Source organism: Periplaneta americana, chromosome 9, assembly GCF_040183065.1.
Source record: "Periplaneta americana isolate PAMFEO1 chromosome 9, P.americana_PAMFEO1_priV1, whole genome shotgun sequence".
Lineage (NCBI taxonomy): Eukaryota > Metazoa > Arthropoda > Insecta > Blattodea > Blattidae > Periplaneta > Periplaneta americana.
Genome location: NC_091125.1, coordinates 135,209,960 through 135,230,819, shown reverse-complemented (window position 1 = coordinate 135,230,819; position 20,860 = coordinate 135,209,960). Strand labels below are relative to the sequence as shown.

The following is a 20,860-nucleotide window of genomic DNA, read 5'->3' as shown; positions in this document are numbered from 1 at the left end:
TCTTTTTTATATAAATTGTTTTCATCATAGGCAGGGATGAATATTTTGAAGGTTTGACTATTTTAATCTCTAAAGCACATATCGATCTTTTCTTGAAATATACAGTAGTCACATGTTCTACATTATCATTTTTCTCGAGAGCTAAGACAGTTTAAAATGATTCATTCATGTATCAGTACTGGTTTAATCACTAGTCGACAATTTTTTTCGTGTATCTGATATGTTAAATGGATGGATTTACCTCATTTTGGATTGCTGAATTCAGAGAAAAAATCAGTTTCTTCCTATCACGTCACATTTTCTAGATACACAGCACTAACACAAGACAGTAATACAATATTGGTAAATATGGACCATTTTAAATTCAGTCATAACCTAACACTTAAAACCCCACTGAAGTTCTCTTGACAACATAAAAAAACTCCTATAAACCAACATAATCACACGTTTCAGCACGCTCTAGACTACAGGGCTGACATCGCTAGCTGAGTTGCTTCTACCAGCGAATGGCAGTACACTTTTTGCACAACTAAATAACTCTGCAATATAGTGGCTCTTTTGGAAACTTCTACCACTGTATATTACATCCAAATACATCATCATAATTCTGATTTATTATACACTATTCCTGAAAAAATGACAACATTAATAATATAAAAACATTAATAATTTCATATAAAATCTAAAATATCTCAAAACCCTTAACGTGATATAGCAATTTCGAAAGCCGTTTCGGATTCTACAACCAAAAATTGATATGAATTGATACATCACACATTAGATGCAAAATTGCTGTTAACCAGTGTAATAAATGGACATATAGACTTGTTTATAAAATTATTTAATATCATCAATAAAGTAGGACTTTTTAAGTTCTTTTATTCATATACTCAAACATTATGCAGATAAACATGTATTGCAATTAGGGTTGCCAAGTTTTTTTGAAGAAAATACAGGAGACTAAGGAATGGATCAAATTTCACATATAAAACAGACAAATTATTCAGTTCAGTTACTGGAAAACAACGTTATTCTATACTTCGGCAGCTAGACTTAAATTAAGAGTATTTTGAGATAGATTTTGTAATAGTTGAAGTCAACTGCAGTTTTCAGCTCTGATTTGATTAAATGTGTCGTGTTCATGTTTCGAACATCTGTCCAATTATTGTTCATGAGATGAAACACCCTTTTTGTATGAGCATTACCACTTGATATTCTTAGAACAAAATTAGCCAGTTTCTCCAAATTTATAACATTAACACTGTTTGATTTTAAACGAGTGAGCACTAAAACTCCATTCTTGGCAAGAATTACGTTCTATAAAGACTGCATATTTTAAGACATCTTTTGAACAACAAAATTCATCATATAATCAATCATCATTCACGGCAAAATCAAGTGTTTAGAGTAAAAATGTTTACATTAAAAAAAAATAAGGGAGAAAAATGCTTGAAGAGAATAATAATACAGGAGCCAGGAGACTGTTAAAAATTAGGGGGAAATATAGGAAAACCATTTTCCATTTTCAAGGACTTTGCGAAACAGTGGTTTGTGTCATAAGTATAGGGTCGGAAATCATTCTCTTCCGCTAGTAACAATATCGTGTTAAAGCGAATTATTAACAATGTGTGCATTTTATTCAATATATTTTTTCGGCTTAATGAAATGATTTCCGTCTGTGTAAGTATAATAAAGGGATGAACATTTCCGAAGATATGTGTTCGAAATTTTTATATTAATTGATGTGTATGTAAATTATTTCAATGTTATATAATGTATATTTGCATGGTAATTCTCAGCGTCACCTCACTTGTAATTAATTCCGTCATTGTAATCATTAACACTACTACGTCCATGGAGAGAACAGAGCGTTATGGTTCGTGGAAATGTTCATTTCGCGCCCTCATTAAGAACAAATAAAGTGCTGCACTCCCTGTGATGTAGGGGAAGATAATGTTACTTTCATCAATCTGCATGTACAAGCTTAATCTGGGAAGAAAAATTTATAGGATTGAAAAAAGACTTCTGATGGCTTAAGGCAGGTGATGGGTGAAATTTCTATTTTCTACATTTTTCAAGCTACGTCCTTGATTTTTTATGCACATAATCACGGTCTGATAGACAATGATGTGGTGAAGTTTCATTTCTGTGAGTCAATTAATTTCTGAGTTATTAATAAAAATATTCTGAAAAATTTGCATATTTCAAAATGAAATGTATCGCTCAGTTTTTCAGTAAAATGTTTGAAATTTTTTTTTTTTTTTGCAAGACCAGTGGCATATTTAGAAAACATTACACATCAGTTTTCCTATATAGGATGATTCAGACAACCCGTAACAGTCATTTATTTCGGAAACTAGTGCATTAAAATTTTCGAGACAAAAGTATTTATAATTAAACCACATGTGAACTTTCACTTGAGCTTGATTTCATCAATCAGGTCTAACAGGACGTAGGGTCAGTGGCGTATCACTTTAAAATTTCAAATGGGAGTCAGAGTTAAATGGAGTGCCATTTGATAGAGCTCTTCAAAACAAACAACTTTCATAGGAAACGTTTTTATTAATTCCTACTCTTTCAATGAGAAAATGTACGAAAATGCAATGGGTGATTCGGACCACCGTAAATCATTTATTTCGGAAACTAGTACATTAAAATTTTCGAGACAAAAGTATTTTTAACTAAACTATATGTGAACTTTCACTTGAGCTTGATTTCATCAATCAGCTCTAATAGGAAGTAGGGTCAGTGGCGTATCACTTTAAAATTTCAGATGGGAGTCAGGGTTAAATGGAGTACCATTTGATAGAGCTCTTCAAAACAAACAACTTTCATAGGAAACGTTTTTATTAATTCCTACGCTTTTAATGAGAAAATGTACGAAAATGCAATAGGTGATTCGGACCACCGTAAGTCATTTATTTCGGAAACTAGTACATTAAAATTTTCGAGACAAAAGTATTTATAACTAAACCATATGTGAACTTTCACTTGAACTTGATTTCTTAAATCAGCCTTAAGAGGAAGTAGGGTCAGTGGCGTATCACTTTAAAATGGGAGTAGAGTCAAATAGGGTACCATTTGATAGAGCACTTCAAAACAAACAACTTTCATAGGAAACTTGTATATTTACTACAAAAGGGGGAAAAATTGTTTATAATCACTGCATACCTAAAAATAGAAATTTTCCATTGTCACTATAAATATTTCATTTTTTATTTAAAAAAGTGTTCATTTAATAAATAAAACCCACGCACTATTTTGTTAACTACATTGTATAGAACATGCAGTAAAAATTTCATGTTCCTAGCACTGTAAGAGCACTTCGAACCTGACGAAATGTGCTGAAAAAAGTGTGAGAAAACAGCTGAAAAAATTCTGTCTCTAACAAGAGAAGAAACCAGTAAAAATTTACAAGCCAGCTGTCTTTTTGCCTCACAAAGCTCTCTACTTTGTAGACAGATGACTCTGCAGGACGTCTCGTGAAAAGAAACAGGGAATAAAATCGAAATTATCTATTGTTTACCATGTTTATCTTTAGACTCAACATATGAGGGGTTTGATCTTAGCTGAGGGCAATAAAATTTTTTTAAGCAGAGAAAATCCTAAGTGTGGCATCTATTGGATTAAGAAGTAAAGCCTATGTATATTCAATTTATGTAAAAGATCCCTTTATTTATGAGTACAAATTAATAAAGGCAAAAATTCTTTGTCCAGAAGCAACTATATGTCGTGGAATTTTTGGTCTTCTCAACGATTTTCTTTAATTTATTTCTATTCTGAATAGGTAGGTCTACATATTGTCCAGTTCATTATTTTCATTTCTTTTATATCCTCAATGACATCTTTCTATCTATTTTTGGTCTTTCTGTTGGTACAAAGCTCTGCTATGTAAAATAGCCAATGGCTTACTAATTCCATCCATTCACTCCCGCTGTTTCATTTTTCTCCTAGGAGAAAACAGTCTGAAATCATCACTGATCACAGATGTCAGCCTTATAAGATAGGTTGGTGAGAGACCTCTGTCAGAGAATGTTGGGAACTTATCAATTCATTATCTCGCAAGTTCAAAGATGTTAGTGATTCCACTGACGTATTAGTATGAGGTGCACAAATTGAAAATCGAGCAGGAACTAGTTGAGAAGAGCCGGTGACTTTGCTGTTAGATGCTCTGTATTAGAAACCGTTCATTTAATTAATTAATCAATGCAATTGGAAAATATGAAGGCGAGCACAAAAAGTCAACAAGTTTTAATATATACATCTTGATTACACAACTTTTAACACTGTATCACTTCGGAATATGTATGATAAGAACTTTCTTGTGTTAAATATTATTAACGTACCTTGTTAACATGTTTCGACCTATTTTCGGTCATCTTCGGAACTGGTCGTTGTTGGTCTTGGCGCCTCTTGTTTTCTGTGTGGGTGTGTTCGAAGTGTAGAGTCAAAACCCACAACAACAACACACATACACAACACATCCAACCACCCCACACAACACAAACAAGCTCCATTCCGAACAATGGTACACAGACTACTCAACATACCAATGAACCAACAGGATTACAACGAAGAACTAAACACAATCGAATACATAGCACAAGAAAACGGATACAACCCCAACATAATAGACAACATAATACGTAAGACAAAACAAAACCATAAAAAAAACAGAAGAATACAACACAAACACAAGAACACAAAAAATACATCGCACTAACATACGAAAACAAAAACACCCATAAAATTGCAACCTCATTCAAGAAATTAAACTACAACATCGCATATAGAACAAACAACACTCTACAAAAACATCTCAACGCACAAACAACCAAACAAACAAATACAACCACACAGGCGTATACAAACTCAAATGTAACACCTGCAACAACTTCTATATAGGACAGACAGGCAGATCATTTCAAACACGTTACAAAGAACACATCACAGCCATAACAAAATTACAAAACACCTCCACATATGCAGAAAACATCACAAATGCCAACCACACCTACAGAGACATCAACACAGACATGGAAATACTGCACATCCAACCAAAAAGCCAGAAACTCAACACACTAGAACAATATGAAATATACAGACACACGAAAACACACCCCAACGATATTCTCAACACACAACTCAATTTCAAAACACATACACTCTTTGACTCTACACTTCGAACACACCCACACAGGAAACAAGAGGTGTCAAGACCAACAACGACCAGTTCCGAAGTTGATCGAAAATAGGTCGAAATATGTTAACAAGGTACGTTAATAATATTAACACAAGAAAGTTCTTATCATATATATTCCGTATTAATATATTTTTGATTGAATAGAGAACGAGTTCTTTAACTAAAAAAGAAGTCATGAAATATAACTTTATTTAAAAAATATTTCGAAACAAAATTAGTAGTTCTGCATAGGACGTATAATGAGAAAGTATATGAAATTTATAGTTATGTATGCTGTTTATCACAATTGTGAACACATCTTGAAAGCAATGACATAACAACAAAATCTGAATACCATTTCTTTTTAGCTTAATAAATAGAGTAAGAAGCTTTTATTTCTCTAGACTCAGAATCACTAAGTGACCACTTTGATAGTGAATCATGTAGTGATGTTGGCTTCCTGTTTGTTGCACAGAGCGGACAGAACGTGACCGTCATAAACCTGCCCCCCCTCCGAAACCAGTATCACTCTCACCAGGTCAATATGAGGGTAGACATGTTTATAGAGGTAAGTTTTTATGTCTCTTTTATCTCCTACTATATGTTTATGCATGATGCTAAAATGTTCTGCTTCATCCATTTGTTACAATAATTAAATTGTGGGTGTATTTTTGAAATCATTTTTCCATACTTGTTTTTAAGAGGCTTGCTGTCCAATTGAATATAATTCTTCTGTCTCTGTCTTGGTCAGTTGTGTCTTTCAGATTTCCCTTATATTCCACTTACGCTGACTGAATGGGCTCTGATACCACAATGAAAATTATGTTATACATAGGTAATCTAGACATACAGTGTCCCAAAAGTTCATGCAATAAATTTAAAGGATGGAAGAAGAGGCCAAAACAATAGTAATATGCGTTACAAAAGCGGTATGTTGAAGTTTTCATGTTCGAGGAAAAGTTTGAAAAAGCGAAACGTAGTTGAGCTTTTTTAATTTCCGAGAATTGAAAGAAAACATACCGCTCGTGTATCGTACATTATTTTGTGCGAAGATCGTTTATTACATACCCGAAAGAGGAATTTCTAATTAGTTGCAATGAAATCTCCATCTTGGTTTCTGTTCAAAGACGGCAAATTTGCAAAACAAAAATATCTATCTTCCATATTGTTGCTTTAAAATGTTTTCTGTGTTTACTATACTCCAGCAGGCCGTCTGTCTTTTTTTTCCCCCAGTCTATAAATGCGAACTTAAAACAAACAGTAAGGTTATGTAATGATTTATTTTTCATTTTAATATTTTAACAATATTATTTATATAACATATTGCACTAATAACTCGGCATCTGGAATCTTGTTGATTTTTTCACGGCTTCCTTAATGTTACTTGCATCACGAATGCAGTAACTTTAGTGGAGTTGTAGAGTTTACTTAATTTTTGCAAATATTTAAAAACAATAATTAACAGTGCAATTTAGGTGAAATTGCAGTGGTAAGTTTCCAATTTATAATTATTACTATATTGAACGTCTCTAAAAATAATATGTTAAAAGCCTAAAGCAGCAAAATCAATATGTCACTTAAGCGGTAAGCAGAGGGAAATTGTTATGTGTGTTAGGTTGGGAATACTGAATGTGGAATTTTAGACTTACCGCGGATTGGTTTTGTGCGGAAACCGAGCAAATACGCACGATCTCTCACAAACATTTTTGTGACACAACTCAGAGTTAGTATCACACTCTTAGCCCACTAGACAGCTTTAGAGTTGGGAGTGCTAACTCCCATAAAGCATGTCATCCTGCTGAATAGTGAGCACCATTGAATCTAAAAGGAGTGACGAAGTATGGCATTCGAATTTTATTTCAAAGATCCCAGGAACAGCATTATCATATCTACCGCAGTCAAAATCCCGCTTCTTAGGTCCTCCTCATCATTTACAGAAGTGGCATACACTAACATACCCATGTGACTTTATAAGAATAATTCCAGGCTAATGAAGTCGGGAGATCTTGGTGGGCAAGCAACATGCCCACCATGTCCAATCCACCTGCATAGAAATATATTGTCCAGGAACATACGAACATTATGTGTGAAATGTGCTGCAATCACATACATCACTTTGCTGCCAAGGAAACGTCCTCCAGTAAAGGATGAAGAGTTTCCTGAAGAAGATCAGGTAGATTTCTCAGTTGAGACGGGTTGGAAGGACAATGGGACCAACCAGCGTACCAACTGATCAAACAGCACTCCTGATTCTAATGCTGTCTAACAGGCTAACAGCGCAATGCTGACCTTAAGTTGTCTGACAAAAAAAGTTCGTTTTGACCTCTTCTATCATCTCTTAAATGTAATGCACGGACTTACGGGACAGCCAGTATATATAATGGTAGTTTATTTTGTAGGTCCCCATTTAGGGTTGCCAACCATCTGGTTTTGAACTGGACTGTTCGATTTTCAATGTAATTCTCCAGTGTCTGGACGCATGGTTGAATTGAATACCCAACATCTAGTTTTAGAAGCTTTCCTCAAAAAGCTATATTGAGGTGAAAGTACCAAAGAAAATATATTGCAGATAGTCTAGCAGTGTTATCAATTCATACCGATACTAGCAATGCATTCCCGCAACAAGTAATCAGCATTATGGGCCAGAAACCACATGAAAGTTTAATTGGTGAACTCTGAACATTTTGTTGTTATTAACTTTAACATGGCTTGTGGTGATCTCCTTAATTATGCAAAACTGCCACCTAAGATTATCAGGGCAGTAAGAAGTTCTTCAATCTATAGTCTCCAACACTATCTTATCAATAAGTATGATATCATGTAGCGAAAAATATATGTACTAACATATTGTACTTTTATTTTAAATATGTATGCAGCTTTAACTTTGATCATTTGAAGTAAAATGTCTTCTTCTAATGCTGCATATATTGACATAATCCATTTGCGCCTCTGTTTAAATTTTGACAATTATGATAAAGAATCCCGTTCTGAGGTTGGGAAACCCATATGATAGGATGGCACATGAGTATGGAAGTAGGTAGGATGGATGAAGATGAAGGTGATAATGACGTCAAAATAAACTCAGGGTCCGGTGCCGAAAGTTACCTAGATTTGCTCTTAATTGGTTGAGGGGAAAACTCCAGAAAGAACCTCAGTCAGGCAACTTTTCCCAATTAGGATTCGATCCCAGGCCTGCTAGCTTTGCAGTCAGATATGTTGACCACTATTACGAAGCAGTGAACTTTCAAGTAAAATGTAAAATATTACATGTAAAACTGTAAAGAAATCTTGTGTGCTACTTTAACATCAAATTTTAAAAGTCAATTTTTTTTGGATTTTAGAGTTTACAACCACACTTCTGTGTCCGGTTTTGTGCGGTTGTCAATTGATACCAAAATAAAAATGTCCGGTTTTTCTGGAGTTTGAAGTTGGCAACCCTAAATCCCTTTTAGCTGAGTTTTCCCCTTTTTCTCCCATTTTGTTTCATACTTTGTCCATTAAATACCTCTTTGATCCAAGAATACACTGTCCTATATATGTGGCAGATATAGAAAATAAGATCTGAGCGCTTTTGGTTTGTGAAGATTAATTGTACACACATAGTGTTCTACCCTCCTCTTAGTCTCCATACATCTTAATGTCGTCTATCATCTGATATCTTCTTCTGCCTCGAACTCGTCTTCCGTTCATCATTCTTTCCAGTGTATCCTTTAGTAGGCAATTTCTTCTCAGCCAGTGATCCAACCAATTCTTTTTCCTCTTTCTGATCAATTTCAGCATCATACTTTCTTCACCCACTCTTTCCAACAAAGCTTCATTTCTTATTCTGTCTGTTCATTTCACATGCTCTATCCTTTCCCATATTCACATTTCAAATGCTTCTATTCGTTTCTCTTCACTTCATCGTAATGTCCATGTTTCTGCTCCATACAATGCCACACTCCACACAAAGCACTTCACTAGTCTCTTTCTTAGTTCTTTTTTCCAGGGGTCCGCAGAAGATGCTCCTTTTTTTTTAATTTCATTATAACTGGATTGATAAGTATGGTCGGTTCTATGTTGTATCGATAATAGTTTTGGTAATGAGTGTGAATAGTGTTGAAAACAGCTGACTGAGAGCTGATTAGACTTCCATTCTAATTCATGTCCTGAAGAGGACGGAAACGTGATGGGAAAAGTAATAAATGGTAATGCAGAAAAATAATCCAATAGACAAAATTCAAATAGGCAATAACTCTATAGAAGTAGTCCACAAATTTAAATACTTAGTTGTAGTACTCACAGATAGGAGTGGAGAAATGGAGGAAATCAAAAGCAGAATTCAAACAGTTAATAAAGCATATTATGCAGTATTACCTCTAATCAGAGACCGAGTTGTCAGTTGGAGGACCTGAATAACATTCTACAAAAAACTGATTCGCAGTATTATCACATATGGAAGTGAAACATGGACATTCCTACAGAAGGAAAGAGAAATTATTGATTCTTTCGAAAGAGAAATCCTGAGGAAAGTGTTTGGTCCGGTGTGTTCAAATGGAATCTGGAGAATCAAATGCAATCATGAGTTATATACCTTGTATGATGATGTGGCATTGTCAACTTACATACGCATCAGGACATTACAATGACCTGGACATCTCGTTAGAATGGAAGAGGGACGAATACCAAAGAAAGTTTTAGAAGGACATTTCGGAGGGAAGCGATTGGTTGGAAGACCCAGAACCCATTGGGAACGCAGTTGATATAGCGCTGGCCTTCTATGCCCGAGGTTGCGGGTTCGATCCCAGGCCAGGTCGATGGCATTTAAGTGTGCTTAAATGTGACAGGCTCATGTCAGTAGATTTACTGGCATGTTAAAGAACTCCTGTGGGACAAAATTCCGGCACACCGGCAATGCTGATATAACCTCAGCAGTGACATTAAATAAAACATAACTTTAACTTTAACCCATTGGGAAGACATGATTGAAAAGGACGTTGTGATTCTTTATATATATATACAGGGTGTTAAAAATAACGTTTACAACGTTTCAGGGATAATAGAGGAGATAAAAACAAATATCTTTTGTAAGTGACAAAACTTTGGCAGATGCTCCATTTATTGTGTACGTAAGTGTTAGTAGAATCCATAAAGAACAAGACCAATTGTCGTTTTAGAGGTGGTGTTCAAACTGCCATCCATTGAAGGCATTGCACAACTGGTACCTTCGTACTATGGAGTGTCTGCAACGCTCAAAAAGGCCAACATTGTCTCGAATAACATGTGCAGCTTCAACAACGCCAGCAACTAAGTCTTCTGCCGTATCAATCAGTGTCTCATACACAAAACGTTTCACGTCTCCCCATAAAAAGAAATCCAGTGGGTTAGGTCCGGTGATCGAGGTGGCCACGGTACCGGCCCACCCCTGCCAATCCAACGATCGGGGAATGTAACATTTAGGTGGTTCCTGATACTACGATCAAAGTGTGCAGGGGCACCATCATGCTGAAACCATATTCGTTCTCTGATGTTCAATGGGATATTTTCTAAAAGTTCTGGTAGGACGTCGCGTAGAAAAACAAAATAATTACCACCACGGAGAGTGTTAGGCAACAGATGAGGCCCTACAAGATGGTCGTGCACAAACACAACTAACCAGTGTGTGTTGTGACGGAAGTCAAGTCATCTATCCTTCAGGCCATCTAGCGGCAAAACTGCGCATCTGGTAAAGTTTTGTTACCTAAAATAGATGTTTGTTTTTACCTCCTCTATCGTCTCTGAAACGTTGTAAACGTTATTTTTTAACACTCTGTATATATCAGAATGGTGATTACCAGGACTGAATTTTAATATGGACGAGAATGACTTGTATCGTTTCTTTTCTTGAATCCTCTCAATCAGAGACGTGACCTCCTAGTCAGCTTCAATTCACATTTGAAGAGCTCCATGTTCAAAATTACCTCTTCCTTAAATATCCAACTTCCTTAGCCGAATTTTAATTTGCGAAACTCGGATCACTACCACTTGATCATTGAGGGCAATTCTGTTTTGGAGCTCAATGGGATGTTTTAATGAGTTTACTTAACTTTACCTCCAGAGAGTTGAAACAAGTCTTAAAATTAATTCAAATGTGAATGCGAATTCATTCTGTGATATGAACAGTATGATGGATCCAGATGCCTTCGTGAGGAAATTCCACCTAAGCTTCGGGTTAATTTTTACCTCTGAAATTCATAATTTTCGTAAACTTATTGGCCAGTGTTATGTCTACAGATATGCAGTTGACTCCTGAGATGTACAATCAACTTCGTGGACTGCAGAAGAAAGCCAAAGATCTCCGCCAGGAGGTTCGTAACCTGCGCCGAATGTCACAAGCTCAAGCTCACTCTGTACGTGAGACGATACGCGACACCTTCATGAAAATCAGGTAAGTGACAGCTCTGTTTCAGGTGTAGAGAAAAATCTGCCTGACTCTCTGTCATTCCATCTCCTCGCCTGTTTTCTTCCCTTTCTCATTTCTTTATTTTTTATTTTCTTTTTATTCTTTCTTTGTCTCTTCCTATCCTACATTCTGCCTGCTTTATCTTTCACCTACTTTTTCATTTACACTATTTTCTTTCTATTCATTTTTTTAATAATTTCGAGGGAAAAATTGTTCTAGGGCCGGGTATCGAACCCGGGCCCTTTGGTTAAACGTACCAACGCTCTACCAACTGAGCTACCCAGGAACTCTACCAGACACCGATCCAATTTTTTCCCTCTATATCCACAGACCTCAAAGTGGTCTGACAACTGTCAAGCAACCAACATTGAGTGCACACTAACTCTGTGTGACTTAAATTGTGGTTTTCTGTTAACGAACAGTGATGTGTATTATGCAAATCAAGCTTTCAGGTATAACTCCCTGTAAAGTTGATTTGAATAATTTCGAGGGAAAAATTGTTCCGGGGCCGGGTATCGAACCCGGGATTATTCTTTTTTTTTCCTATATTTTCTCTCTTCATTTAATTTCTTTTTTTCTGTCTCTGGTTTCTTTCTTCTTTTCTTTCTTACATTCCTTCTTTCTCCATTTGTATTTTTGCTTCCTTATTTCATCGCTTTTGTTTTCTTTGTTTTAGTCTTTGTCAATTCCCTTCCTCTATTTCCTTTTTTTTTTTTTTCCTTCTTTTACCTCATGTTTTCTCTTTCTTTTATACTTCTGCCTGTCTTTATTTTTTTCCTGTACATTTTTCTATCCTTTTTCTTTTATTTCTTCGTTTGCTTCTATTTTTCTTCCTTTCCTTTTCTTGCATCACTTACTCTTTTTGTGTGGTTAGATACCTATTTTATTTCGGAATGTCTTGTTTGAATAAAACTGTATGGCAAGTTCACTGATAAAGTAATATAGTTTAACTGAAGGGTTCAGAGCCATAGTGGGCCATGCGCCATTTATTAAAAACGGAGAAAACAAGGATTGAAATTAAGTGATTACCATAATTTAACGAAACATATAGCAAGTGAGATAAAGTGTGCACATTAAAATTAAATGATATGTCAATCTTCATTAAACTATGGTATTCACGTAACTTTAACCCTTGTTTCTCCGTTTTTAATAAATGGCGCTTGGCCTGCTAAGGCTCTGAACCCTTCAATTATATTGTACAGGTTATAGAAATAATAATTCTTAAATTTAAATGCAGTTTCGTTATGCAGAAACATACAATCAGAATAAAATCGTTTCGCTGCATACTGTATGTGTCCATTTTCTTTGCTTAAAACGACTTATCAATAGTTTTATATCACTGGTTTATTTTTAGTAGGAAGGTACTTATATGTCATACTAACTATATGAATTTCCTTTGTATGGGCGAATCCAGAAATGCATATAGAATGTTAGTTGCGAGGCCGGAGGAAAAATGACCTTTGGGGAGGCCGAGACGTAGATGGAAGGATAATATAAAAATGGATTTGAGGGAGATGGGATATGATGACAGAGACTGGATTAATCTTGCTCAGGATAGGATTGATGGTTCCTTAAAAGCCATTGTAAGTAATAATTATTTTATTGAAGTATTTCTGAAACAGGTTTTTTTTTTTTTTTAGTGTGCACTCATACACAATTTGTACAGTAATAAAACTAATATGTACAATAATAAAATACCGATATATATTACAGAATACATGAAAGCAATAGTCAATAATCATAAAAATTTACGTTGTATAAGTTATTTGATACAATTACAGAGTGAAAGTAATATGAACAATTATATCAGAATTATGCAGAAGTAATGTGAAAAATTATCTTGTAAGAGTCATCAGTATCCTAACTTCTTATTCTTTGTTGTTGTGGCATTATCTTCCTGCGGACTCTGTCTTTTTGACATTAATTTCTCAGAATGGCTGTATATGTCAGTGAAGTATCAGTACCCTGTACTCAATCAGGATTGCCAGACTTTAAAAATTAAATTCTCTCTTTGGATACTAACTCACAAAGTTGGCAACTCTGATCATTGTTTTAATGCACTTACTATACTTGTTTTTTTGAAAGATGGGACATGACAGGAGCGTTGCAATCGGAAAAACAACTGAATGTCACATAGCGTGGTAGGCCTGTTGCTATGGTAACAACGGTTGAGTTGCCAAGCTTACAGTTTCCACATGGCGAGTGCTTAATAGCTCTCTTGCCAACATTTATTGTGCACACAATGTTAGCATTAGCACGTTTCATCTTTGATTTTCTGTCGATTTTTGTATTGTTTTCTTACCTTCGCGTCAATTGTCAATGACTGTTTTAACGTCAGCCATCTTACGTCACTTGCTAGCTTCCATCAGCTGGCAGCATGGTAGTCCATATTGGCAACATAGCACTGTAGTTCCAAGCTCGGCCGCTTAACTGTCATGTCCCATCTTAAAAAAAAAACAAGTATAGTCACTCAATTAAAAAAAAAAGTTATATGCAGTTCATATCTACAGTTATTGCCATTATTATTATTATTATTTCCAGAGTCTGGCATTTCATCTAATGAGGCCCATTCAATATTCAACAAACAAAATTTGATAACTCAATCCCAAGGGAAAAAAATGGAACCCTCTGCATCAAAATCCACAGTTAATTCCCGATTTACCACGAAAATCGTCTGTAGCTGCATTTAGATTGGCAACAGGCCATGATTGTTTGGCCAAAAACCTGCATAGAATTGGAATATATCAGTCCCCTAACTGCCCATTGTGCAACTCAAACCAAGAAATGGATTCGGAACACCTCAAAATCTGTGCTTCAGTGGCTGGTCATGATAATATCTTTGAAAAATATTGGAGTGCAAGAGGTCAAATGACTTTATTGCCAAATGCCTGGCATTAGAAAACAACAACATATTTGAAATAATAATAATAATAATAATAATAATAATAATAATAATAATAATAATAATAATAATAATAACAACAACAAAAATCATTCTAATTCCAGTAAATTCGGTGCCAATTTGTGCAGTAACCAGGGACGTCGCTAGGGGGGTGCGAAAGGGTGCGCAAGCACCCCATAAAAAATCGGAGCACCCCTTTCAGCACCCCAAAGGGCAATTTATTAACAAACTACTAGGCATAAATTATTTTGAAGAACTAAAAAAAAAAACAATTTCTTGGATGTGAAAAAACTACGTCCCATAGTGTATCGTAATGGATGTGATGAACAATAATAATAATAACAATAATAATAATAATAATAATAATAATAATAATAATAATAATAAACATGTATAGTATGCGCGCAAGTGCATGAAAGAACATTTTGGATTTTTTATGTACCACATTTTTACAGCTCGCACCCCATCTGCACCCCCCTTGCTCTGATCCTGGCGACGTCACTGGCAGTAACCGGTAATAAATATTTATTAAAAACTCCTCTGAAACTTCCATTGGGGAGAAACTTGGATGACGATAGTATATTAATATGTTTATTACTTACTTGCATTGTATGGTGTATTATTCCATGCTAATGAAATCGGTATATCAACAGATTTATGTGCTGTTTACATTACATTAGTATGAATAACATTAGTATAAAAATAGATAAGCTGCACCTCCTACAATGCAGACCAATATTGACCTAATAAGATAAAGAAAATAAACTATAGCAGGACTAGACTAGGAGGGAAGTTGATAAACAGCATGGCAGCATGTATCACTCAGAAAACAAAGAGTGTTACGGTATATGTAAATACCATAATTAATAGAGGTTTGTGCAAGCAATGCCTTTGCATTCTCTTTATAATTGTATTTCGGACAAGAATAATAAACTAATTAGACTGCACCAGTGACATGTTCAGATACCGCAGTAAGGAGAGTAAGGGCGTGATATCCAATTTTTAGTTTTTTTTAATGTGTTTCATTGTATATATTCATATATGAGGTCTCCCCATTGATGATACAAAGGAGGAGAATTCGGCAGGCGCCGTGAATCAGATCTCGGCATAGCTCAGTTGGAAAGAGCGCTCAGCACGCAAAGCTGAGAGGTCCTGGGTTCGATTCCTGGTGCCAGAACGAGTTTCTTTCCCAGTAATAGGTATGTTTCATTGTCTTTATTTAAATGTCAGGGAAAATGTGAGTAAAAATAATAATCATCATCATTATCATCATCATCATCATCATCATCATCATCATCATCATCATCATCATCTAAACATGTATAAGGCCCATGGCCTGTTACTAGGGTTGCCAACCCCCCCTCGTATTTTGCAGGATCTCCCGTATTTGGCAGTCATTTTCAATTGTCTTCTGGCTCCCATATTTTTCTTCTCTTCGAGTATTTTCCTCCCTTATTTTTTCATAATGTAGAATTTTTATTTAAAACATTTAATTTTGCCATGAATGAAGATGATTTACATGAAGAATTCTGTTGTTCCAGAGATGCATTAAAATGTGCAGTTTCTATAGAAGATAAATGCTTGGCAGAAATAGTTTTCAATGCTGACCAGATTAAAATAAAAAAAATGTTGATATTGGAAATTTAGAAAAACTGGTGAGTTTTGCTCTAAGCTTACCAGGTACAGTAGTAATGCTGAAAGAGAAAGGGGGGGGGGGAGAGAGAGAGAGGGTGTTTTCTCTCATGAACAATAAGTGGACAGATGTTTGAAACAGGAACGTGACACATCTGATCAACTGAGGACTACAAATCGCAGTCAACTTCAGTTGCAGAGAATTCTTTAAAAAAAAAAAAACCATTACTATATGCGAGACAAAACCTGTCTCGAAATACTCTTAATTTAAGCTTAACTGTCAAAGTGTACAAAAACTTTGTTTTTGTTTGTTCTTGTTTTTAATAATTGAATTGAATAATTTGCCAATTTCCTGTGTGAAATTCTGCTGATTCTTTAGTCTACATATTTTCTTCAAAAAAAGTTAACAACCCAACCTTTACGGCCTGAGTGAGTGAGTGATGATGATGATGATGATGATGATGATGATGATGATGATGATGATGAAGAAAGAGAATTAGAATAATAACCATAACAAATTTTAATGGCATATAATTTTATTTTTTTTAACTTGGTTATTTAACGACTCTGTTTCAACTACTCAGTTATTTAGCAACGATAGCGAGATGGATTTGGCGATTTGAGGCCGAGAATTCGTCATAGATTACCTCACATTCGCCTATGGTTAGGAAAACCTCTGAAAAAACTCAACCAGGTAATCAACCTAAGCGGAAATCGAACCTATGCTCAAATGCAGCTTCTAATCAGCAGGCAAAAATGCGCTACCACCCGAGCTACGCCAGTGGCTATATAATTTAATAATAATAATAATAATAATAATTATTATTATTATTATTATTATTATTATTATTATTATTATTATTATTATTATTATTATTATTTAATAGAGCTGATGTAATATCGCCAAACATTCAGCAATACAACACATGAAGACAATGATATTACTGGTATACAATTTGTAAGAAAACTTGTAAAAGGAATTGAGAAAAATACGTGTAAATATTTGTAATATTATTCGCTGTAGTTACTTACCCCTTTCGGAAGGAAGATAGATTTTCAGCAACAGAGATGCTATAGAGATCAACCCCAACAGAGAAACTAGATCTCGTCTTAGGTATCTCTGAGTGTTCATTGGCCCATAGTCATGAACATTACAGTGAGAAAGTAGTATATGACTGCCATTTCCTTCTGATATCACCAAGCTTTTACGCTAATTTTTGCTTTTTAATGAGCTAATATGAGGCGGAAGGCAAGATGACTAGAGTATGTCGGTGAGATTAAATTTTCGAATTTCAGAGAAACTGGGGAACCCCACTAAAAATCTTCATCCTCCTGTTTTGTCCACTACAAGTGTCATTTTAGTCAATGCATGGGATCCAATCTATGTTTACGAAACGATAAATCTTAATCAAAGCATTGAATGAAATTTTAGAGAGGTTATGAAACCCCATATAATATTACGACGTAGTAAATAGTTTGCCATGTAACCTGGTTTATGTTACAGAGCAATGCTTCTGATTGGAGGTGAGGAGGCATGGGCCATTGCAGGTGATGCTGACAAGGTGCGGCTCAACAGGGAAGAAGATTCCTACAAGCAAGAAATGTTGCGGTTAGAGAAGGACCTCACGTAAGTCTGTCTGTCTGTAATTACATCTGTATTTGTAGACAAGAATCAAGAAAAAGAGAAGCACGTAAGATGTATGCGTCTTCTTCATGATATCAGTTTATTTTTTTTAATTTCCTTGAATGGTTCTAGGAAAAATTATATTAATTTCTAGAATTGAAGTCGACTGGTGATTCATTTTGTTTCAATATTCAGTGGCACATACAGGGTGATTCATGAAAATCGTGCAGTACTTTAGGAACTGATTCCTTATATTATTGTGAAGAAAAAGAAGTTCGTATATATACAGACTATTCCATATGAAATCGATCAGTAGAAAACCTCGCATTTTTATACTCTAATTTTTTCCCTACTTATACAAGATGCTGAGGGGAGTGCATTTTCAAAAATATACTAACGAAAGTTAAACGGTTTTCGTATTATTGAGCGACAAATTTAGCGTATTTTATAAAAACAAGCCTCTTTCAGCGCTCAGAACTCTGGAACCATTTACTGCAGAACATTGAACGAGTGCTTATTTTGAAGCTGACATTTGGTAGGTTATGTTAAGAAGTAATCCTTATTTTTATTATACACAGAGAGAGACAGATAATCTGATTTTACTTACTTTTAGGCTTTTTGGCCATTTGTAAAAATGTAAAAAAATATTGAGGGAAAAACCTTGCATTATTAAGAGGGATTCGGCATTGTTTGCTTAGTGGCTCAGCAATAAGTTTCGAGGGTATTAAATAAATTATTTTCACATGCCTAGACTTGAACAGCACAGTACCACATGCACTGGCCGAGAGCTGAAGATAAGCGAGCGTTGGGCGTCATTTTACTCCTGTGTTTATGAAAACCTGTGATAAAGCTAGCACAGCCATGACTGCTAGACGACACATCACGTGTTTATGTCTACTGGCCTTGCTTCCCTCGGCTATCTCCTGACTCACAGTCAGCTGGTTAGTTCACACGCGTACTATTTATTTTCTTTATTTGATATTTTCAATACTTTCGTATCAACTGTGCACCAGTAAAAAATATGTGTTTATTTGTACTTTCAATGCGGAATATAACCATATATTTTAAAAATATTTTTTCGTGGCCAAACGCGTCGTAATGAAGAAAAATCTAAATTTCTCCATTTCCATAAAAAGTAAGAGCAACTGTTTACATGTCAATATAAACTTTAACTTCTCAGCATCAAAATAAACCATGATTTTGATCATTGGGTGGAAGGGTTACATATGTTTACATGAACGTTTTTCTTCAATCAATCAATCAATCATGTTTATTTGTCAAAATTACAATATCGTAATTATAGACAATGATCAGTAAAACAAACAGATTAAAATTCCATGTTCATATGGCTGTCAAAGAATTCATTTATATGATAAAAAGGATCATCTAAAAGCCATTTTTTTAAAACAACTTTATATCTAAATAAGCTAACTGAATGGGCATTCTTAGGCTATCTATTAAACATATCTAAAGAAATAACATTGAACCATTTTTTGGTCTTTGTCAACCTGACCGTAGGTGTTACAATATAATGATTATTTCTAGTACAATATTTGTGAGAAGCATGACCATTGTTGACAATTTGGTTTGATTTATTATACATCTTGATTACTAGTAAAATTGTGTGATGGTAGAAAAGTTAAGGGCGAGAAGTAAAAGCGAAGAGAAGCAAAAATGTTTCAGTAAATATGGGTCCGTAAATTAACTGTTTAGTACTATGGTTACAGATATGAGGAATTGATTCCTAGAGTATTGCACGATCTTCATAAATTACACTGTATATTATTTCTTCAGCTTTGTGTTAACTTTTGGATATTGGGTTGCAACATAGATAACAACTTATGCTAATTTTAAAATACAAAGAACTAGAAATTGTCAACTAACAAAGTCTTAATTTTTTTTTTTTTTTTTTTACTAACGACGAGTACAGTCTTAAATAATGGAAAAGATATTTTCAACAATAAAATTATTTTTGAATGGAAGGTTGAACTAGTCCATAAAATAAAAATAAAAAGAGAGCTAGACATCGTATTACTGTATACAGATCACAAAATGGCCCATAAGAGTTGGATGGGTCACTATAGGGGCAACAGGAAGAAGTACTAGGATGTAATAGGCATTGCACATGGGCGGAAATCACGTAGTCCTATTTGTTAATCGTAGTCTACAAATATTGGCTGTCACATGAATAGGGTCCTTTTGAGAGATGAATCAGGGCAGTGAGAAGACTAATTTTATTATGGTATTTTGTGAATAAGGTTTTAGAAAAGTACCGGTACCAATACTATTTTTATTTGGATTTTGGAATGCGTATTGCAGGAAAATAGGAGATGTTGGAGAGGTTATGTTGAGAGATTTTGTACAGCAAATACCAACAAATGTGTCCTTTATTGGTTTGTTGCGTGACATTGACGATTTGGCCGTAATTCCATTGAAGATCAGTAACAACGTGTATGACAGAAAGATGTGGCAACAGTGCATTCAGTAATGGAAGAAGCAAGTCGGAAGGAAGACTAAAACAGAAAGGAAGAAATTTACAGCCATCAATGTACCTCTGTGATGCGCTAGGTTACTGAACCTTAATTTTTTAATACTTTTACTGAATCACCCTGTATTGCTTTCAGATCTCCTAGGAAGTCTGGAATGAAATAGATGGATTATACAAAATTTATACCATACATAATAATTGCACACTTTTTGTAATTTTGTTTCTTACTTAATACTATTGATAGCGTTACATGAGTCTTTATACACCATTACCTTACATTTGTATATAGTAATATTTAATGTATATTCTTTATTACAGTCCACTTACAGTGCATTGGATTTTTTGCAACTTGTTTTTGTAAAACAATTCATTTTGATTCTGTTAATGTACAGCGAAGTCTCTAAGATGAGAAGTCTTTGTGAAAGTCTTAGAATGTATGTGGATTTCTGGTTTTTCAGGGAACTAGAGAGTACAGTGGAAGAGCTCCGTGGCAATGTGATCAACAGGAAGACTCGAGTCAACATGTCGGATGTGGAGAATATGGCACTTATATTAAGCAAATCCAGGTAAATCTTGAAAAGTCTTTATATGTGTTGAGCAGCTATGAGATG

General features: G+C 34.9%; 1 protein-coding gene across 21 annotated transcripts in view; it reads left to right on the top strand.

The window, feature by feature from the left end:
• LOC138706539 (coiled-coil domain-containing protein AGAP005037) overlaps positions 1-20,860 on the top strand; it is a 1,408,895-nt gene that overhangs the window by 1,302,938 nt on the left and 85,097 nt on the right. For 20 of the 21 annotated variants that reach the window (XM_069835948.1, XM_069835949.1, XM_069835942.1 and 17 more), the window contains 4 exons: positions 5,658-5,750; positions 11,435-11,588; positions 17,642-17,764; positions 20,708-20,815. In XM_069835948.1, the coding sequence (XP_069692049.1) occupies positions 5,658-5,750; positions 11,435-11,588; positions 17,642-17,764; positions 20,708-20,815 (478 nt within the window). The remainder of the gene's footprint in view (positions 1-5,657; positions 5,751-11,434; positions 11,589-17,641; positions 17,765-20,707; positions 20,816-20,860) is intronic. The other variant, XM_069835951.1, reaches the window with a different exon arrangement.